At 42.9% G+C, this 23,050-nt stretch overlaps 2 protein-coding genes, 1 long non-coding RNA gene and 1 pseudogene across 7 annotated transcripts; 2 read left to right on the top strand and 2 right to left on the bottom strand.

Annotated features, from left to right (window-relative positions):
• Positions 1-128: 128 nt before the first annotated feature.
• On the top strand, positions 129-5,081 carry LOC127316501 (uncharacterized). Of its 5 annotated transcripts, none has more exons than XR_007860465.1 (3): positions 129-422; positions 517-4,339; positions 4,592-5,081. It is a non-coding gene; the product is annotated as an uncharacterized lncRNA (long non-coding RNA). The 5 variants fall into 5 exon arrangements; XR_007860464.1 differs by having other exon boundaries at positions 129-476; positions 1,082-4,339; XR_007860466.1 differs by lacking the exon at positions 129-422 and having other exon boundaries at positions 483-1,235; positions 3,715-4,339.
• A 1,063-nt stretch (positions 5,082-6,144) lies between these two features.
• On the top strand, positions 6,145-9,016 carry LOC127316504 (transcription factor RF2a). The gene is made up of 4 exons (XM_051346915.2): positions 6,145-7,004; positions 7,559-7,691; positions 8,234-8,318; positions 8,434-9,016. Exons 1-4 carry the CDS (start codon positions 6,484-6,486, stop codon positions 8,787-8,789), a joined length of 1,095 nt encoding a protein of 364 aa, XP_051202875.1. The 5' UTR covers positions 6,145-6,483; the 3' UTR covers positions 8,790-9,016.
• A 4,783-nt stretch (positions 9,017-13,799) lies between these two features.
• LOC127316505 (uncharacterized) lies at positions 13,800-17,569 on the bottom strand (annotated as a pseudogene).
• Positions 17,570-17,669: 100 nt separating this feature from the next.
• On the bottom strand, positions 17,670-19,645 carry LOC127316506 (peptidyl-prolyl cis-trans isomerase FKBP16-3, chloroplastic). Its single transcript, XM_051346921.1, has 6 exons — positions 19,124-19,645; positions 18,942-19,025; positions 18,809-18,858; positions 18,615-18,663; positions 18,205-18,279; positions 17,670-18,016 (listed from the first exon to the last, which is right to left on the bottom strand). The coding sequence occupies exons 1-6, from the start codon at positions 19,628-19,630 to the stop codon at positions 17,903-17,905; spliced, it is 879 nt and encodes a 292-aa protein (XP_051202881.1). The 5' UTR covers positions 19,631-19,645; the 3' UTR covers positions 17,670-17,902.
• Positions 19,646-23,050: the final 3,405 nt, after the last annotated feature.

Here is a 23,050-nt window from a genome sequence, read left to right as displayed (position 1 = left end):
TTGCAATGTATATTGTTCTTAATAATCAGGAAAGGAACGAGATAGGTGTATGTGCCCAACGGGAGGAAGCAAGTAACCTTATATACGGAGTAATAAAAATAAGAAAAGAAAACACAGACCCATGCCGCACACCTTACTCACTCCACCTCGCTCAAGCTCCCTCCCTCTCTCATCTTCCTCACTCCACCGCACACACCTAGTATACTCCCCTGCCTCCCGCCCTCTGCTTCGCTCCACCTCGCCAGTGCGGTCCAAGAAACAGCCCGACGCGGCTCCTCGGCAGTCCCCGACGGCCTCCAGAGACCCCACAGGCTCCTCGCCGCCAGCCTGCCACTCGCGACCCAACCAATCGGCTCCACGGCGAGGAGCAGGAGCACCTCCTCGGGGACCCCTAGGAAGGCCCGATTGGAGCAGCGCGCAGGGTACCTCACATGAGAGCTTTTGCCAATTTGCCTTGATGTTGCTCGAGATGCACGGTATGGATGCAGTATATGATTTATGTCAAAATTTTCCTAGATTGCAAACGAAGGGATCTATGGAAATGGAGGAGTAAGAGTGTTAAATTCATATATTCATCGAACTTACCAGAGATCAAATCGACACGTCGAGGGGATCTGCCAATTTTCACCGCCGTAGCTATTTGCATAAGTCGGGGTTTGCTCGCCATGCTGATTGTCTCGGAGGAGTAGAGCGAAATTTGGGCAAGTGGGTCCGTGTGTGATTTGCGATTTGTAATAATTGAAAATTAAGTTTATAGAAGGTGGCATGGGAAGGTGATTATTCTGTCTGTTTGTATAAGGAAGGTGCTCTCATCTTAATTATCACATTACCTGTGGGACGTTTAGAATGTCATATTTTCTTCCGCACAACTTATGAATAGTATTGAGCAGACTGGAGCACGTACTGGCTTCCAAGCTAATCAAACGTCAAGTTCAAAAAAATTGACATATATTCTACTGAAAGAATCAGTGATACTGTGTATGGTTGTCCAACATATTTTCTTTTTCTCCTGATAGTTTCAAAAACTGCAACTTGTTTGTTATTCGACTTGTGGATGACGAATATTTGTTCATGGCTACAGAAAGGGACGTACTTCTACCACAGGCACTTCATAATGCAGAGGGCAGCAGGGCTGTATGGATCTCTATTGTGGATGTGGCAGACGGGGAGGATGTACCACGAGAACATCTACATCCAGATGGTTGGCCTCTCCTCCGACCCCATGAGATGGATCGGTGAGACACAGGTAACCGTCAGTTGTTGATATCCAAATGCAAAATCACAAAAATGGTTTTATGATGGTAAGAGTTTCGAGTAAATTTCAAAACACAGAAAACATTACCCGGAGAATTTTCCTACAAATGGCACTGGCAGTTCAACTCTGAAATTTTGAACTGGAATCACCCTAGAAAAGTTAAGTTTACCGGTGAATTGGATGCTTTACATCTCATCAACTTGATTAGTTCCGAAAATTGATACACCGCTTTCCTGATATAATTTTATCATTTGATACTTTCTAGTTATGCAGACATGTCGAGTTCAATTATTATTACGCACTATAGTTAAATAAAATGAGCTGTTTGTGCAGCATACATATATATATGATAGCAAAAGGTATTGCTAGGATTTCTTTTATGAAAATTCTTACTCTTGTCAGCTAACTAATCGTTTAAGAAAAATATGGGATGTTGCTACACACTCAATATAGTTAAGCAAGCATGGCCTTAAAGATGCAGCTGATGGTGATAAAATTATCGTAATGCACACATAGTCAGCTCTCGCTGATAACCTTATCTATTGACTTAACTGGAATTGTTCACTAATAATGGTCAATGGCATAGCACTTTAATCTGAATCTCTCATAACCTTAATAATTCAGGACACTTTCCTTTAGGAAATGCTATTTTCTCCTTGAAATCTTTCATGTCAGATGCTGTCTGGTGGTCGAAAATGATAGGAGATTCTGCGTCAATTTCTGGTGTTAACGACAGCTACCGTGGTTTCTTGTTGTGTTGCAGTCGTTACAGTTGTTGCTATTATCTCCCTTGACATCTGGCTGCTCATATTATGGGGTTCCATTTAAATCATTCAAAATAGACTCATGCAGAATAATAGCTGACTGCTTCCTAAATAGTTTGATACCCTTCTGCAAATTAGTTATTCGAATTAATTAGTTGCAGCACGGATATTGATTGTAATATAATATTGACAGTAATATAATTTTATGATACATGTGTTACAGCGTGAGCTAGTTCGTCCTGTCCAATGTTCCATGAGTTTTAGCAAAACCAAGCCGCATGACGAGCTACAAGAGTTTTAAAATAATATTGGCCCATATGGATGTTAAATATAAGGAATTTCTGAATAGTCACAAAGTGTAGTAAGCTTCTAACATACCCATCTGATTGCAATGGCTCGTGAATACACTGCTCTATTGGCCAGTTAGTTACTTCAAGGTCTGGCCACTTATCACCTTTGTTGAAGTCACTAATCTGAGAAGCAATCTTAAGATGATTCTCAACACCCAGTAGTTGTTAAATAGAAAAGAGCATGACATGTCCATGTAAAATAAATGTTATTTCACAAACAATGTAAACTGAGTAAGTATGGGAGTAGTAAACGCTCACTGTAAGTTGCAGGTCGGGCTGGCTCATCCGAGAGCTGAACGAGTCAAGTACCTGTATGTGGCGGTTTGGTGCATCGACATTACATATATACCAATGGTGAATCGACATTACATGCTGATAAAGTTGGACACCATTATGTAGTTAGGATTATCCTGGACCTTATACAATAGTGGTCAGTCTGATGTCCTTTTAAGTGATAACATAGATGAAAGTGAGATCTGAGCTGATATTGTTGGCACATACTTGAACCAAAAGAGTCAAGTATTTGTATGCAGCGATTAGGCCCATCGACGTTAAGTAAAATCCAATGATTTATATTCGCGTTAACTGGCACAAAGAGCTGACAACAAAGAAAGTAAGTGGTATCCATAGTTTTAGATTTAAATATGTATGTAATCAGAAAGTATTGTGATGTTACCATCCATTGTGGAAATATTTTCTTACGTCTCATCCAACCATCCATTGTGTTAAAACAAGCACTCTAGGTCACTGCGCTTCAAGCATGCGTCTAGTATCTGCACCAGTTTGATCTTTTGAGGCAAAGACATGATGTATTCTTTTATTTTCTCTTCGGTCATCGCTTCCATGGGCAAAACGTTTGTGCTCATCTATATCAAGATAAGCAAGAGTTGTTAGAAAATAAAAAGATAGTCATGCGGATCATATTAATTCAATTAGTCATTGAAAGGACAAGTATGCGAACTTTCCCATCAATAGGATTGGCAAGCTAAGTGAATGTACAAAGGCAATATACTTAGTTGCTTCCTTTCCAGAGTATGATGCCAGATTATACTTTCTTTGGGAATATGTTATAACCATGAAAATAATATACCTTAGGATAAGACTTTGCTTGTTGTGGTAGATTTACAAAGATTTTACTTGTTGCGGTAGATTTTACTATGCCAGAATTTTTTTTTGTCTAGCCTAGCGTAGCCTTAGTAGGTGTATAGGATGCACCATAATTTTTATTATCTGCATTCACCTACATGTTACACTATATCTACCGCAGTGGCAACTAACATGGAATTTCCTTTCATGTTTACACTATCTCTACGGCTGTGGCAACTAACATGTAGTTTGGGTACAGGGAGATGCAAGAGTTGCAACAATTTTATAAGATGAACATAAAGTTTTAGCAATTCCATGAAAGGTATATCTTTAATACTCAGGCATCTACTTTCGAACCAATTTAGAGGGGAGACAACCATCATGCCAACCAATTTAGAGGTGCGATCAACTTATCTCTATAACCCATGTTACTCTCTAGATGCAACAGGAAACATTGATTAGGCTAGAGGCATTATGACCTGACACACGCGGCCTCCTAGCTTTGTTAACAGATCGAGGAAAGATAATACCGGTACATCTTTTCTAGTACATCTTTTCTATCTGCATGATAACTCCAGTCACGTGAGAAATACTATGAAGTAAATAGATTGCATGTTATGCTATGAAGTAAATAGATCTCAAAGCCTGAAACCTCAAATATCCTATCATATTGGTATTAGTGAACTATTAAAACATGTTGACTTGACACACCAGATTACCGCAGATTCTCACATGATGGGGAAGTTCTTCCAACAAATGGGGAGACAACCAATTTAAAAAGTGCACACAGCTTAGAGGTGTGATTACATACCTCCACTCTCCCTGATGATCCCAACAGAGGTTGTAAACTCTCCCTGATGATTCGCATGATAATACCAGCCAAGGTATGAAACAGCAAGTCTCCTCACAAATCTTCATATACAATTTAGAGGTGTGGTTACGTACCTTCCCTGATGATCCGCATATACTCTCGAGGAGATCTCTCGCATAACAATGCTTGAGGGTACCCTTTATATGCATGCACCAGAAATGATCCAGCCATGCTTGAGGGTACCAATCTGAAGGGATTATATGATTTCAGGCAAGTACCGATATGGTTGATCAGGAAATGATGAAGTTTCCTTTGTTCTGTGTAGGTGCGAGATCAGGAAATGATGGACAGTCGGAGGCTTCCTTTCCTTGTTTCCTGATGGTGTGGTGATGAAAATCTGTGGAAATGATGGAGTTTGCTTTCATGTTGCCCTCAAATTATGGTGCGGTAGAGATGGTGAAATAATGGTGCGGTGATTTTGCTGTGGAGTTTCTTTTCCTGTTGCCCTCAAATTATGGTGCCGTATAGATGCTAAATTGTTTGAGGCTTCCTTTCCTGATGGTATAGATGCTAAATTGTTTTAGGCTTCCTTTCCTGATGGTGTGGTGATGAAAATCTGTGGAAATGATAGTTTCCTTTCCTGTTGCCCTCAAATTATGGTGCGGTGATTTTGCTGCGGAGTTTCTTTTCATGTTGCCTGAAAAGGTGTAGTTTCCTTTTGTAGAGATGCTAAATTGTTTGAGGCTTCCTTTTGTGTTGCCCTGAAACGGTGGAGTTTCCTTTGCTGTGGAATGATGGCGTGGTTCAGATACTGATTCGTCAAATGATGGTGCGGTGGTAAATTGTTTGAGGCTAGGTGGAAGGGCAAGATGGTCATAATGAAAATATGTAGGACGAAACTTTGGACCGGAGGAAACAGAACCGGTTCTTCCTTTTTAGATAGTAGAGAAACCAACTGCAGAAGCTGTGTAGTCAATTCTTGTCGAAAACCGAATTTGATAGTGCGAGTTTTGCAGCTGGCTCTTCTCTATACCCGACTCCACTCAGTTTTCACGTACACATCTGCGTTGCTTCGAATACGATGGCCATATCTGTATCAGTGACATGAACCGACCAAAATCACACCTTAAGTTTTGAACATTATGGAAAAACTCATGTGTATAAAGCATACGTACACCAATGTTTGTAATTTTTTAATTATAGCAAATTATTATTTCGAAGCCATGCAACATGAAAGATGAGATTTTTTTTCAAAAACTTCTACAAGTATATTTTTTAGTGCACACTTTTTTGAAGTGATGTGTAGAATTTTTTCACAACTAAATGTCTATATTCGAGTCGGTGTCTAAATCTATATGTATCTTCGCCACCTTCAAAGAATACTTAATTAGTAGCATAGCATAAACTTGATGCAAACAGATTAATGTTGTCTCCATTAAAATAAATAATGCTCTCTCTATATTTAGTAAAGAACAACTAACAAAAAAATATTCTCGAATAGATTTTTGCAGACATAATCATGTTTTGGTCTCACCATACATTTTGTCCATATAAAACTTAATACTTTCCAGAAAATTCCCATGTTACAAGTGGTAAATGTTTATGCATTGCCCTTTAACATAACCTTTTCTTGTACCATCCATACTCCTCCTAAGACGTGTCTGAGGTAGAAAAACTTATAAACTTACATCTCTAGAAAATGATAAACTTATACCATGTGCAAATAAAATGGGTTATGTCATGTTTTTACATTGTACCCGTCTTCTCCGGTCCATCATTGACCTCATAATTTGCACGAGGTAAACGAGAATTTCCCTTGTATTTATCCGTTTATAAATAGAACCCCTATATGAGTGTGTCCCTGCGATTTTCCGGGGACCATTCTATCCACTGTTTCTCATCCGAAAAATAGAAGCACACGAATCTCCAAATCGATGAATAGAACGATAGGCGAAAAAATAGGGAATTCCTTTCTTCTCTTTTCATTTGAATTGCGAAGGTGGTTGTTATTCCCCGCGTGATTAGTCCCAGAAAAAATGTTGCGATTTTGAAAGTTTTTTTTTAGATCTTTGTCGTTCTTGCGGTGCCTTCTGAATTTCATTTGCTTCCCCACAATTATTGACCACATTTTGTCAACCCTTTAATCCAAAAAGAACATTCGACCAAGAAACTGCGTAAGTGCGTCCTAATCTCTAAGGAGATTGCCGGAGCCTGAAGATGGACAGGCCTCCGGTTCAGAGCGGCGGTGGTGGTGGCGGTGGCTGCAATGTCCTGCCTCCGAAACCCTCGCTCTCGCTGTGGCCGCCGACGGAGGAACCTCCGGAGAGTGACATCAGCCACATGCCGGACTCCCCTGCGCGCAGCCTCGGCCACCGCCGCGCGCATTCAGAGATCATCGGCCTCCCCGACGACCTCGACCTCGGCGTCCCTGGCGCTTGCGGCGACGGGCCGTCGCTGTCGGACGAGAACGAGGAGGAGCTCTTCTCGATGTTCCTCGACACCGAGAAGTTCAACGCGCAGCTGCGCGAGGCGTCGGAGACGGGGTCGTCCTGCGCTTCGGCGGGGCCGAGGCCGCGGCATCACCACAGCCATTCCATGGACGCGTCGAGCTCTTTCGACGCGGAGCAGCTGCTCGGGACGCCGGCGACGGAAGGGATGTCGACGGTGGATGCCAAGAAGGCAATGTCGAACTCGAAGCTCGCAGAACTAGCCCTTGTCGACCCAAAGAAGGCAAAGAGGTTTGCTTCTTGTTCTTGGAAATTCCATCTGCAAGGTTACTCATTGTTTTTCTGAATTTAATTTCCATCCTATACTGTTCCATTGCGATCTTCTTATCCAAGTATATAGTTGCATCTGTTATATGGATGATCAGAATATAGTCGATCTGAAATGTAGTACACAAAAGAAAATAACAGTACAAACAATTGTATGGGGGGGGATTAGAGCTGATGAATTACAAATTGAAAAAATAAGTTGATGAATTACAATTGATGGAATTTCACCTGAAGTTGTCATTTTATCAAGAACTCAACGTCTGCACTCTGCCCCTATTATCGACCGACAATTAGAACTATCTGTTAACTACAACATCTTTCTGCTACTAGTATGTTTTTCCAATTGGTGTGAGTTTTAAGGTGAAATTTTCTCAAAGGCAAACCTTTTGGAAAAAACAAGATGTGATCTGAAGAACAAGCAAATCTTTTCCTGGGATGTGGCAACTAGCTATAGATCTTTGCTTGAAAGTGCTTAATTGTCTATATTTAGTTCTAAGCTATCATAATTCATGTGATAGGATTTGGGCCAATAGACAATCAGCAGCGAGATCGAAAGAAAGGAAGATGCGATATATTTCTGAACTTGAGCGGAAGGTGCAAACCTTACATGCAGAAGCAACGACATTGTCAACCCAGCTGGCACTTCTACATGTAAGAACTTCCCCTCTTGAATTTATTTACTCATTTGTCCCAATATGCATGTTTTCAAATGGGGGAAGAAAATCTTGATCTATCTCCTTTGATCAGCAGATGTAAACGTTCTTAGACAGTATAAGAACGAGGAACTAACTAAACAATATAAACATAATAATACTCTATCATTTGGTGTTTGAATGTGGATCATGCATCTCCACATGCAAATTTCAAATAATTTACACTGTGTAGTAAGTATTCTATTATGTAAGCATGCCATTCAGTTACTTTCAACATGTAGAGAATGATATTATTTTCATGTCTGTGTTATTTTGTTTTATCCTTCTTGTTAGCTGCAGCTAGCTAGCGGTCATGCACCCCTAGTCCCCCACTGTTATGGCTAACAGCGAAGGGGGAAGAAACAATTTGCCTGATCTGATGCAATTGGCCATTTTTTTCTATTTCTGTATTTACTGAGGATGTGCTAATTATAATTTTATGAACCGTGCATCACTTCAGATATCTAACCATGCTCCTCTTGTCACATAATAAATAAACAGAGAGACACTGCTGGGTTGTCTACTGAGAACAGTGAACTGAAGATGCGCCTGCAGAATGTGGAGCAACAAGTCCATTTACAAGATGGTACAGCTTCTAACACATCTTGAGTGGCGCTCTATACATGTAAAAGAACGAAATATAGTTTCTCTGCAGCTCTGTGTTTTCATCAAAGACTTACCATCTGCTGTTTTTGCTGCAGCTCTGAACGACGCCCTGAAATCAGAGCTCCAGCGCCTGAAGATGGCGACGGGCCAGATGGGCAGCAACGTGGGAGGGATGAACTTCATGGGCCCGCCCCCGCCGCACTCGTTCGGAGGGAACCAGCCAATATTCCACATCCAGGGCCAGGCGGCAATGCAGCCGATGCACCAGATGCAGATGCGCCCTCACCACCCCCAGCCACTGCTGCACCCTCTGCAACTGCAAGCCCAGCAGCTGCAGCTGCAACAACAAGCTGCTGCTGGTGCTGCACAACCACCCAACCTGAAGATGAAACGGACCATCTCGGCCCCCAACCAGTGGGTTGGCGGGTGGTCCGAGAGCAGTGGCAATTGAACGAGGTCCGACTACTTCGACGACCTATTTGGAACGCAGGAATTTGACGAAAAATCTTGAAATGTATTACCTACTCGGGGAAAAAGATGCTGCATTCTGAACAGACCGAGGGAGGCCATATTTTTAAGAAAGTAGTTAGATATCAAAAGATCGTTTGTTCTTGGGTATTACCCATGTGTAGCTTTGTCGTTGATCAATAGCCTACATATAGGGTTCAAGGCTGCTCAAGTTATATGCTCCTGGTGATTCTATTGAAAATAATGGGGTAGAATGGCTCTTGACTCTGTTGTGGGATAAATCAAGCACTGTGAGAAGTATGATTCTCATGACATTTTGGCGGATTTGGCACGTCCGCAATGAGATCATCCATGATAAACCACCACCGGCGTTGGAAGCCTCTCGCCGTTTTCTTGTGAGTTACCTGGAATCCATAGTTAACATCAAGTGTCATCCTACTGAAGATATTCTAAAGGGCAAGTTCATTTTCGATCAAGAAGAACAACGTATCCATGAACACAAGGATCCGACTGCCAAGCTACCTATGCTCTGGGCGCCGCCGCGGGCTGGATGGTGTAAGCTTAATACCGATGGGTCCTTTGACAATAAGGGGGATGCAGGAGCTGGCATGGTTGTTCGTGATCATGATGGTAACATCATTCTCTCAGCATGTCGGAAGCTACAGTCATGTAGGGATCCTTTGGGTGCTGAACTACATGCGATCATGGAGGGTTTATCCCTGGCCATACATTGGTGTAACTTGCCAATCCTAGTGGAAACTGATTGTCTTGAGTCGGTGAAGATGCTGAAATCTGAAGGTGTGGATCGATCTATCCATGCACCAATGGTAGAAGAGATTAAGTCTCTGCTGATAGTCCGTCGGACTTGTATTACTCATGTTAATCGTAGTCAGAATAGCAGTAGTCATTTTATGGCCAATTACGCTAGAACTCATGCTAGTACGGCTGTTTGGCAATGCTCTGGCCCAGATGGTTTAGCAAATATTTGCTACCAAGATTGTAACCCCTGATTTGAGTAATGCAAGTTATGTTTCGCAAAAAAAAAAAAAATTGTACGTTTTGTTCTCTTAGGGTCTACTGGAGAAGTAAGATTTGTTTGTCATATCACGCACATGCTCGCTCATGAAACTCTAATTCCAATGCGGCACATTGATACCATCGTTCCGCTGCATCAACTAGTGTTTGTTTAGCCAAGAATAGCGCGAGTGAAGGAACCACCTACATATTATGTTCTGATAGAAGAAATCAGCACGGATGATCAATTATATCTAATCTAGAATCCTCATTGGCATACTCAAAGTAGGATGTGACCCATTGTTGAGACCGGATCTGGCATCTTGTTCCTCAAGGCTGGGCACAACCCACTTTATCTGCATTTGAAGGCCCGTTGGATCCATCTCTCGTGTTAGAACCTTATGAGAAATCTTAAAATCATACAATTCACAATATATGAACGCAATTGGGTGTCCTTTTCAATTCCAACATCCAATTCCATGAGCAAGAAATTAGGCCAAATGTATCTGGGGCGCGTTTGATAGCCTATGCCGATTTTAGGGCTCCATGTGCGTAGGTTTTATGGGTGTCAGCCCGTTGCAAACTAGCCATGGGTTATTTTTGGCGCTTCGTTTGATTGATTGTGAAGGCATTTTTTGCACCCCCCCCCCCCCCCAACTGTTTGGTAGACTGCATATAGACTTTTTTTCTCTGCTAGTGCAAGGCACCTCTTGCTTGGTTGTACATATGGTAACCAGTTATTTTTCCCTTCCGGATCTGAGTATATCCAATTATTTTCCTAGAAACATGTGGTTGGACCTAACCGCTGCACATGCTTTAGAGCATCTTCAACAGGCGTCCAAAAAGCGCCACGCGCTTAAAATACCATCATTTTTGGGCGCGAGAGACAATAAAAAGGAGCTCCAATAGAGGCTGTAAAATAGAGCACATGCTATAAAATTTAGTGGAGGCCCTAAAAAGCGGTATCCAATGCGCTAAAAATACCACCCATCTACCGTGCCCTGGAAAATCGAATCCCACACGCGCGAAGGCCAACTGCCACACGGAAGCATCCGCGCGCGATGCCTCCTCCCGCTATGGCACTGCCGACTGTCCAGCTCTCCTGCCCGGCGCCCGCGCCTCTAGCTGCGCCTTCCCGCGCCATCCTGGCCCGGCCACGTCCCGCTCTACGCAATGGCCGGCACCGGCGATACCGCCCCCACGCCCTTCACCTCGCGTTCCGTATGCTCACCCATCCTGCCGATCCTGAGCTCTGGTTTCTGATTTATTTCTCACGCTGGGGCAGGAGACGAGATTCTTGTTGACCTTGCCGATTGGCACTATCTCGACGACCTCCATGGTGGGCGCATAGGTGACGCCGAGGCCATTGCGGAACTGCGGCTCGACCCCGACGTGGAGTAGCTAGGAGTTGATTGACTTGATAAATGTGACATTAGAGAGCTACGTCTTGGGTGCGAGGTGAGAGCATGGCTGCAGCTTGGGGCGGTGACGGTCGTTAACTGGGTTGGGGTGAAGGGAATATGCCTGAGAGGCAATAATAAAATGGCTATTATCTTTTTTAAATTTTTATAATAGATGTTTATTCTCATTCTAGAATTATATTAACCGGAAATGTTAATACTTGTGTGTTTAATAAACAAGCAAAAGTTTCTAGTAAAGCCTCTCTTTTAACTAGCTCATGGATTAACCGATGATCAAGGTTTCCTAGATGGTGTTAATAACATGGTCACGAAGAATAAGAACGATGTGATGAGCACACACCTTACAACAATGCAATCAAGTCATCATTAAGTTTACATTGTTATATCAAACACATACGAAGTAGCTATATGACCACGAGATCATGTCAATCACTAACACCGGAAGAGTATTTTGATGACTATAAAGGTGGATTTGGGTACTACAAAAATATTAGTTGAGGCTCATGGATTAAGAGTGAGATTTGTCCATCCTCATGATGGAGAGATATACTCTAGGCCCTCTCGGTGATATCACATTGAAACCGCTTGCAAGCACGTGACTAGGTCATAGGAATGTCATATCACAGAATGAGTAAAGAGTATTTATCGGTAACGGGATCAAACTAGGTATTGTTGATACCAATGATCGGATCCCAAACAAGTAAAATATCGCAATATAAAAGGAATTGGTTACGATGTTTATGGTTCGTACGATCACAAGTTTCATCGCTGAATGAGTGAAAGTCATTATAAATCTCAAGATCATGCTGATGATTATTGATCAGAGATGTGTCTCGATTATGTCCACATTATTCACGAACCATAGGATAACACACTTAAGTTTTGTCTACGCTTTTGAGTGGATATGGAACACCGAAGAAGAGTTTGGACACCATACATACCGTTTTGAGAATTGCCAGAATTGTCTCCGGATATCGAACTAGTTCAAGGGGATGAATTGTTAATTAAATGAACTGAAAAATGTTAAGTAAAAGTTTATGGGAGAAAAAACCCTTCATTTCTTAGTGGAGTTTTAAATCAATTATGAGACTTTTTGAGTGGGTGAGTGAAGTGTGCACCACATAATGAGGGAAGAGGTGGGTGCAACCTCTAGGGGTGGTCCCCCTTGGGATGCTGCCCTCCTCTCCTTTCTATATATAGATGGGTGGAGCACCTCTTCCTAGTTGCTCATCTCTGGACTCTTTGGTTGGTCTCTTCTCCCTCTTCCCGCTGATCCACCATACGAGCTATGGTTTAGGTGAAGCCCTGCTCAAATTGTTTCTCCACCAACACCACCACGCCATAGTGTAGTTGGAGTCTCCCGGTGGATCATCTACTCCCACTGCCCCGCTGGAACGAGGGATCTGAGGTCGTCATCAAGCCGTACGTGTGACCGAGTATGGAAGTGCTACCCATTTGCAACGCTCGTCTTCATCACGATCTTCATATCGACAAGTGAACCTCTACATCACCCACGAGAACCGTTCTCGTTAATGCTTTGTGTCTTCGAGGGTGAGTTACTCTTAAGCACAATTTATCTGCTACTTGCATCTCCTAGATAAGATCTTGGTGCGTTTGTGGTTGCAACCGTAGGAATGTTTTGTTTTCTGTACAACAAACCCATCACGGGGCTCGTGCTCGATGGAATAGCCAGTCGGAGATGGTCTTCTGGTGAGGCGTTGGACGGGTTAGCGGCATAGAGTAGGTGTTGACCGCCGGTGCGTGCGGTGAGCAGGGAAAGCCCCAGCGCTCGTCCGACTTCGTCATCCCTGATCTCGCCCTTGTCTGCGCTCCGCGCGGGCCACCCGTGCTCCGACCCCGATCGATCGACTCCTCGCGTGGGTGAAACAGACGTAGTAGTATAGGACTCTATTGCTTTTCCAAAAAAAAGTATAGGGTTTGTTTTGCAAAATTTAGGGATCTGGTTGTGGCACATATTTTGAACACATAAATTTGTGGAGCTCTATTTTACACTGTCTGATAAAGCGTTGCCTGCTCCGAGCTGCATTTTAGCGGGTCTGAAAAAGGTAGACATAGCCGTGCGTCCAAATACAGCAAAATATAATGCTGTAAAATATTTTTAGCGTGCGGATTTTTTAGGCGTGTGTTGAAGATGCTTGCTCTAGCGGAACGCGTGAACTCCATTGGCGAGGCTGGCGACTCTACCAATTTTACGTGAACAGGAATTTCAATCCCAGCTATGAATTCATTAGCCTTGAACTCATGCCTCGATTGTTCTGAACTTCTAACATATAACCGGCTCCGTGCTCGTTCCCCTTCCGCCGTCGGAGGACAGGCGACTCATCCACGCCGCTCAGATATGCGCCTCGATCGACGACGGCCGCTGGACCCCGCCCCATCACGAAACGGCGGCTGCGTCCTCCCCCGGCGCCCTCGTCCGCCGCTGCAGGCAAGCATTTCTGGTAGGTGTTGCAAATTCTCCCCCAATTTTACACTGCAATTCTACAGCTAAAATAGGTGGGCCGCAATCCATTGCAATGCAAGGTTTACTGAAACCGCTACAATTGTATGATACAAGTACATTTGCAAATATTATACAACTGTGTTTGCAATCATGAGCATTATCCCAAATACTAATATTTTAGCAATTCAAACTTTTTTTTTTTGAGAACCCGCAACAGCGTGCGCGTCATTGTATTAAGCTGACAAGAAACGCCAAGAATGGCTACAACACCACACATGGCTTTTGGCTTACAACACACTCCTACAACACCGACGCAAAGCACACCTTGCCCAACCTCAACCCAAGAATGACGAGGCGGCGGGGCACAGAGTCTCCAAACCGCGTCATAGCCAACTCCAACAACACGACCAACTTCCCAAACTGCCCAGACCAACGTACCACATCATACGCCTAGAAGATGAAGCGCGCGATTGGCAGGATGTGGCCAAACTTGGGAATGGGTCGACAAGCGTGTTGGCGATCGCGTACATTAGCAATTCAAACTGAATTTATTCTCGGAAAATAGCATATGGCTGGTCCAAACTATCCATTCATATTACAAGGCGCCTTACATAATAGCAGTGGAAGGTGACTCCAATTCATAGCAAGTGACAGAGTCCCAACTCTGTATTGCCAAGGAGGGTTCTCTTCCTGCTGACATCCTGTTCGTACTAAGCTTGGTCTCAACTGCAGTGCGCAACTTGTTGAGTACCCTGTCTGTGAACTGAAAGTAGGCCTTCCTTGTGGCCGTGCTGCATATCATGGTGGTGGAAACAGCGGAGATTCCAAACGCAAACCCCAACAGTGTAAATAGGCATGTCAACGTGTCAAACCTGAGCTGATGTTTGCGGTGTCGATGCCTGTTACTCTCCGGTACACAGATTCTGGAAAGTGGATGCCCACAAAGGTTCGCATTGCCCAAGAATGCGGATTCATCTGAAGTGTCAAGTTGATTTCCTGATGGTATCATTCCTGAGAGATCATTGTAGGACAGATTTAGAACGCTCAAAGACTGTAGCCTGTAGGGACATCAAATGGTGAGGAACCGGACCTGATAGATTATTCCATGATAGATCAAGTGCCTCTAAATCCGTAATGTTTCCCACTGTATCAGGAATATTTCCTCCAATGTAATTTCTTGAAAGGTTCAAGGCCAGTAATGCAGATAGATATCCTACTTCAATGGGAATTTCACCAGTCAACTGGTTTTGCGATAGATCAATATAAGTCAAGTATCTCACTTTGCTGAAAGCTTTGTATGCTGTTAGCCACCAATTTGAACCCCTAGAGCGCAAAGCAGTAAAATTTCCCAGGAAAACTGGCACAGGGCCCAATAATTTGTTGTTACCAAGATCCAAAATCTGCAGAGCTTGAAGTTGGGACAATGATTCGGGTATTTCACCAGAAAACTTATTGGAACCTAAAATCAGAGCTTCCAGAGTCCGTAGGCTGTCACCTATCCATTTTGGAATGTTTCCTGACAAATTATTCCCTCGAAAACCAAGAAACATCAATCTGTTACATGACTGCAATGAGGTGGGCAATATTCCAGACAAGTTGTTGTTGCTCAGATCCAAGGTCATAAGGGAATTTAGATAACCCACGGTGGATGGTATTTCTCCCCAGAAACTATTGCTTGAGAAGTCTATGACATAAGGGTTTGCCTTCTGGTGCCAACAGTTTGGAAGCTCCCCTGAAAGATTGTTATTAGATAGGTCGATCACTTCCAGACTTATCATGTTGCACAGGTCCACTGGGATTACTCCACTAAGAGAATTACCTGAGAGCAACAGGTAATACAGTTCTTGTTTTTCTCCAAAGCTCTGTGGCAATGATCCAGAGAAGTAGTTTTTGGACAGGTCCAACACCTGAATACCAGTTGGCAAATCAGGAATGCTTCCCTCAAATTCATTGTACTCCATGTACAGAGTTATCAGCATTTTTGATTGGCCCAAACTTGCAGGCAACTTTCCAGTTATGCTGTTCATAGAGACATTCAAGCTAGTGACTGAAGAAGAGAAGTTCCAGACCCAGCCAGGTAATTCACCCCTGATTCCTGTACCGCCTAGATCAATCATCTTGATTCTAGTTTGTGATTGCAGCCAAGTTGGAAATCGTGGCCCTACAAGGCAATCATGCAGCAGTAGATTGGTGAGCTGAAAGGGTGGCACCCAGCTTTGTTTGAATGCAATCGTCAAAGAATTTGATGCTAAATTTAAAGTATCCAATCTTGATAAATTTACCAAGTGTAGTTCTGATAATTTCCCACTAAATGTATTAAAGGAAACGTCCAAGTATGTCAAGCTCGATAGGCTACCGATACTGGCGGGCACAACTCCAGATAGTGAGTTCCCGCTGAGATCGAGAACTCTTAAACTTGCCATGCCCTCAAGCCAGCCAGATAGATTCCCAGTGAAGTTGTTACCAGCAAGGTCAAGGATCTGCAACCGCTTCATACAGGGAAACATGCTCTTTGCTGCTTTTGCAATATCTCCTGACAAAACATTTCCAGAAAAATCGATTTGAATCAAGTTGCACAATTTACTAGAAGATCTTGGTATTGGTCCCTTCAAATTGTTGTCCCCTAGTCTTAGGAGCCTAAGTGATGCCAGTTTTCCTAGCTCATCAGGAATCATACCTGAAAGCCCACAGCTAGTCATGTCCATCTCTGAAAGAGCAGATAGCTTCCAAATCCAATTTGGCAAGGATGAATCCAAGTTATTGCTCCTGAGATAAAGTAGCTTAAGGCCAGTGAAGTTGACATGAGAAAGAGAATTTAGGTTGGTGGCAGGAAGACTAGCATCGTTCAAGTGAAGCACTTCGAGCAACGGAAGCATGTTCACTGCCTGCAGCCAATTGGTGGAAGCAGCAAGATACAACCAACTGAGGTCGAGATACCTCAGAGACGTTAGCTTTGAAACCCAATGGAAGTTATCAACAGTGATTGCGGGACCTCCGAATGAGCCCAGGTCAAGATAGCTGAGCCTGGACAAATTACCAAGTTGCTGAGGAGCCGTCCCACCAAAACCGGCATGCGACAGATCAAGATACCTCAACATCTTGAAAGAGCATATGAATTCTGGAATTGGCGCCCCACTAAAGTCACCGTAGCTCATGTTGAGGTGCACCAATCTGGTTAAACCGGCCAAAGATGGATTGATCTCGCCTTTGAGAGAGTACTCACCAAGGTCCAGCTTGACGACATGGCTAGTCTTCTTACTGCAGCTCACACCGCTCCAGTTGCAGCAGTCCTCTCCTTGCCATGAGTTTAACCTCCCGTCAGGATCACCGATGGTCGCGTTAAAGGCAATTAGCGCATCCCTCTCAGTGGCGATGCAGGCAGATATCTCCCTGCTGTTGATCACGAGGCACCAGAGGGCAAACGCTGTGCACAGTCCATGCATCTTTCCTCCCATGGCTCTGGATGAAACTGCCAAGCTAGCTGGGGAATGCATGAGCTAAGGTCTTATTGCAGATGTAGGACTTGGACCTTCAGTCTTCTCTACTAGTCTGGTATTTCTGCATGTTGCTATCAGAAGCCTTATTCAGTGTATTATACTTGCTGTTGACTGACCAGTCTATTTGAATTCAACTTGTAAGACTGAAGGTGTAAAGGTCCTCGAAATTCTAAAATAGATGGGGAGAAAGAAAATATCTATGGCGTTTATTTTGGTGGCGGCAGGTTAATCATATGTTGATAATGGAGAAGTAGCTGTATCTTTGATGAGGATATGTACCCCAAATTTCCATTCCCTTTTTTGCCTTTCAACTGTGAGATGACTTTAGTAGAATTACTGTTTTTAGGCCTCTGAAGTGTCGTTTACTTCTGCACCTGCATCAAAACAATTGCTCTATTGAATGCTCAGTGTTCGTTTTTTTTTTCATGAGTAAATCTGACTATTGCATTCTGAACCTGACACTTCACTGAAGGTCTTGAGCACATCAAATATTCCCATAAAACACTAGGCAAGATAGTAGAAGAATTAGCACATATCTTTGTATAACTGAGGCTACCCATTCCAGTCACCACCAACGTTGCTATGTACTTGCCTTATAATTTTCTGCCGGAAACAATTGTCACTCTACATACATGGTAATTCAAAAACAGTAAACTGTTGGCTTCAGTTTCCTCCTGTAAAATGTTTGATACAATTGTTTTCACTCATCATCAAGACCTGGTATGAACAATAGGTTGACGTCGAATATGACGGGGCTGCTTGGGGCCACTCTTGGCCTTCCAGGAGCTGAAGTAAGGCCCTTAGGAAATGCCAACTGTTAAGATCAACACAAATGAAAAATCATCACAACCTTTACCCAGAGTGAAGAAACAGTGACAGATCATTGGAGAAAAGGGTGAAGTTGTCATGCAAAACAGGCTAGCTTTTGTTTTGGTTTCTCCATTTGTTTATTTCGCGGTATCAGCATTGTTTTCTTAAACTCGGCGAGGCGATACTACTTACCGGACCGGGTATGTACAACCGACGCAATCCCCCAACTTTCATCGTCAGGAGCCCTTCATCGAGCCCCTTTATCACCTAGCATCACAAAAAAAAAGGATCAAGTATGAACACCTGACACCATGCCAAACCTTCTAGTACTTAATTTGAAGCTGTAAACTGCATACAGCCTTTTCAGATTTTCTAGCAAGCCATGTTTCCAAGTTACGGGTACTCACTGAAGATGGCAAAAATGAGTTAAATACAGTTAACTGCGCTATGACCAAGGATCATATGTGTTGCGGAATAAGCTGAGCTCACTATAAAGTAAATTATGGCTGCTACGTTCAGGTCAATTTTGTGGTAGGATGAGTCAGTTTCAGTAGTAAACGTTTCAGAAGCGCATGGTACGCATAACAACATTGTAGAAATACCTGTCCTGCACCAACACGGAATATGTAGGGCTGGCCTTTCTCCAGCGAGCTGCACAACACACCAGGACATGTTAAGAAGATGAAAGAGCGAATCAGTTTTTCTGAATTTTGCAAGTTCGGACTGAACAGGCACACGGTGAATGCACTGTCAGTCGGTCACCCATCAAATGTTCAGATATCTCTCACAGTCTCACCTGTCGAATATCTGCCCAGGTGGCACCATGGCGACGCAATTTGCAGCAACCTACGTAGATACATGGCAATTAAAAAGTGATCAAGCGCGTACACGTTTGCACGCAGTGTCTTGCATGGGATGTGGGTGAGCACCTGGAAACCGACGGGTGGACTCGGCCCTTGGCCGACTATGATATCCTTGTACTGCAGACCAGATTCAGTAGTCACCATAGGCACCTGAAAATGGCACAAGAAAGAAAACAGCTTTTAAGGCCTAGTGTCGAATCCACGAAATTTGACAGCAAATAATTCAATCTCTGCAGGAATCAACGTACATTTTCCAGCTCCTTCACGCAGGCGTCATCGCAGAGCTTGGGCTTCTCCTCCGGCGGCAGGCCCCCGGCGACGGCGTCGAGCGCGGCCTGCAGGCAGAGCGCAGACGACGACACACCAAGAACCACCGCGCCGATCATGCCCCTCCGGGTGCTGCTGCTGCTGCTAGAGACGACGACTCTGCCGTCGTCAGCCCCTCCGCATTGCCCCGAGCTTGCAGTGGAAGCGCTGCAGCGGCATGGCGCCTCCGTGCACCTCAGCGCCCTGCAATTGCTACCTCTGAAAGACGACGCCTTTCCGCCGGTGCGGAGCCACGCCCTGGAGGCGGAGCTCGGCGCTCGGAGAAGGAGCGGCGAGGCGGAGGGGGAGGCGGTGGCGGTGGCGGCCATGGAGAGGAGACAGAGGAGCCCGTAGGTACGAAGGCGGGCGGGAGAAGAGGCGGAGTGGATAGAACGGAAGCCGCGGGCTCCGGTCTCCACCACTCGCTGCACGCGCGCAACACCACGCATGACGCACCAATTCACCCGCCACGGGGATGTGACTGACTGACCATTCAGCTTCGTCAAATCCACAGCGTTGACAGAAAAATTAACACCCAAGGTTTCTTCAACAGATGTTTAGGGCACACGCAGCTAAAAGTAGGATGTGGAAAATTTATACATCCATTAAAAAATTCGATACTTGCTTGTCTTTCTCTCTTCCCTCTCTCTACCATCTCGCTTTGTTGCACGCTATGGAAAGTTGGGGAGAAAGAACATGGGTTTTGATAGTTCTCATCTAGCTGAGAGCTGAGAATTAAGTTCATGCTCCATACGTTAAGTTCTACGCCGTTAGATTTGCTTCGTGATTTATGCTATTTATCAGTTGTAATATGAGTTGCAACCGAGATTTGATGATATCATCTGACTAAGAACGAAGTTAGTTTTGAGTTGACTGAGAACTAGCCACTCCCTAAGAACATAGATCTTCAAAGCATATTCAACATATTGTTACCCTATGTGAGTTTTCTTTTTTTACAATCTACACATTGTGAAAAACTTAGCGATTTGACACCAATTCTATTTTTCGTTATGTGGCATATTTAGAATTTGACAATACTGTGGATGCTTTTAGGCTCAGTTTGGCACCTTAGTGTTTTTAAGACGAGTATTACAAAAACATATTACCTCCGCTTCCATATTATCAGTTGTTTTAGCAAATTATTTTAATTTGCTAGAGTGGCTTATACTATGGAAGAGAGTGATATTATCCAAATGTTTGGGCATGCAATACTTTAGTTTCGGTTTTTCTTTTCAATACTTCAAAAATAACATGTTTTCAGTGCAGTATTAATTTCACAATATTTAGTCACAACCAAACATATCAAAGTATAATAAAACTGGGGAGTGACTAGTCAACCGATAGTTAACCTAATTCTCACGCAAGTGATGTCATCGAATATCAATTGCAACCTACTCCCTCCGCTAGGGATCATAAGACCACAAGTTTTTTTTATTGCTAGAAATTATAAGTCCTTTCTTATTTATTGTGCTCTCCCACTTCCCCCTTCCCTTCAATCATGCATGTGAAACTATATAGTTGCATGAAATAATTAATGAAAAAAAGATATGTACATTCTTGGTCTTAGCGAATCGATCTTCTAGCCTTATATCCCTAAGACTAGTCATAGTGGGAAGCACATGTTACTACTCTATGTTATTACCTTCATAGTGGTTAGTAACATCAAAGTAGTATCATATATGTCTTCATTAATTAGCTTATAGACTCATTGTATCTTGAGAAGTGTGATGTTACAGTAACTAGCTATGTTACTCCATCCTCCTCTCTCCTCATTAACTCACTGCCACATAGGCAAATTTGCTGAGTTGGACACTTAGTTACTAGTGAAGTTACTCCCACTATGAGTAGTCTAACGGAATAAGTAAGTTGCAATTAATGCGTAGCGCGGATCAGGAAGCAATCTTATAGTTTGGGACAATTGTAACAATTGCGACCCCTGTTACAACTTATGACACTAGTGGAGAAGAGACATTTCGTCCCAAGCCCCTGGGAGCAAATGTCCCCGTTCTGAACCAAACCGGACCAACGGGGAGCATTGGTCCCGGTTCATCATGAAAACCCTTTAGTCCCGGTTCATTTGGACCCTTTAGTCCTGGTTGGTAATACAATCCTGGACTAAAGGGTGGCCTATGGGGCAAAAGCCTTTAGTCCCGGTTCGTATTACCAACCGGGACTAAAGGTCTACCTTTTAGTCCCGGTTCGTATTACCAACCGGGACTTAAGGGTTTTTGGTTTTTTTGCCTCCCCATGCACCTCCACCACCCCCCCCGGATCGCCTTTTTTAACACTGTAAAATATTAAAAAAAAGATAGAAAATTCAAAAAAAAAAAATCTTTTCAGATTCTTGTATGTTATGCAACCTACTATTAGGGAAAATTAACAAATTTGAATTTTCACTTTTTTTGCAAAAAATGTTTGGAAAATGGCAAAACCGCATTAACTTTTGCATACGACGTCGAAAAAAACGTATAATATATCAAAATCATCGTGGGAAAAAGTTACATCCGAATTCCAAATAAAAATATAAAAGCAGGAAGATTTGAGTTTTTGCTAGAAATTTAGGATTTATATTTTTTAAAATTTTAAAATAATAATTACATCATGCATAAAGATTACTATTACTTAACCATAAAGTTAGCCAATTTTTAGATTTTCAAATTTTCTAGTTTGGCAAAAATATATTAAAAAATAATAAATTTAAAAACAATTATAATACAAATTAAAAAAGTAATATTTTAAAAAAACTAAAATTATAATACCATTACCACAACATGTTATTACGTCATTAGTTTTGTTTATTAAAATAATTATTTGGAATTCGAATAATAAATATGTGTGACATCGACCAACATGTTAATATAATTGATATGATACTAGTATCACAACATGCGCGCAAAGCTCTTGAAAGTGGGACAGGAAAGGAACTTGAAAGTTAAGCGTGCTAGTGCTGGAGTAGTTGGAGGATGGGTGACCGAGCGGGAAGTTGGACCATGGGTAAGTAATTTGATTAGAGATTAAGCGTAGTTAGAGATTAAGTGTAGTTAGAGACTAAACTAGTTAAATAACTAAAATACTAGAAATTCTGAAAAAATAGGAAAAAAAAGAGCGAAAAATAATTGGGCAATAACCAAATGAATTAAAAAAAAATAACGAAATAACCTTTAGTCTCGGTTCGTGTTACAAACCGGGACTAAAGGTCATTTCCTCGACGCGCGCCAGCAGCCCACGTGGCGAGACATTTAATCCCGGTTTGTTTTACAACCGGGACTAAAGGGAAGAACCTTTAGTCCCGATTTCAAAACCGGGACTAAAGGCCTTACCAACCGGGATTACACGCCCTTTTTCTGCTAGTGTGACTAACACGAATCACAAGATAATACACTAGTTTAAGCATTTTATCTCAGTTGCAACACATTTGCAACTAGATAAATCTCATTTGCAATTCATGCTTGCATAAATCACTGTGTAATTTTATGGTTTCAAAGTCGACTGGGAATTATACTATTTTGAGAAACTGTAGTATTTTTGACATGCTTCAAAAATATTTTGCTACTAAACATAGTGCCCCCTCTCGCCCTAAATACATGGTGTAGGTTCAATAAATTTAGACGAATTTTATTTTACATTTTACCTAAATTCAGGATAAGTAGTTTTTAGGATGGAAGGGAATGGTCTTTTTCTTACGTGACGGAGATTTAGGTAGCACGCTGGATCGAATTGGTTGGTTCCTGGAACCAGCCAGTGCAGCCTATCACAGTGGACGGGACGGGAGCAGCCGAACTCTGAAGAGGAGGAACACTCTTAACACCATGCAGTAACCGTTTGCAACGACCTCACCTCGTGTTTATCATCGTGGAGACGTGAAGCTT

This window comes from Lolium perenne, chromosome 7, assembly GCF_019359855.2.
Source record: "Lolium perenne isolate Kyuss_39 chromosome 7, Kyuss_2.0, whole genome shotgun sequence".
In the NCBI taxonomy this organism is placed as follows: Eukaryota; Viridiplantae; Streptophyta; class Magnoliopsida; order Poales; family Poaceae; genus Lolium; species Lolium perenne.
This window is presented reverse-complemented; position numbering and strand designations above follow the sequence as displayed.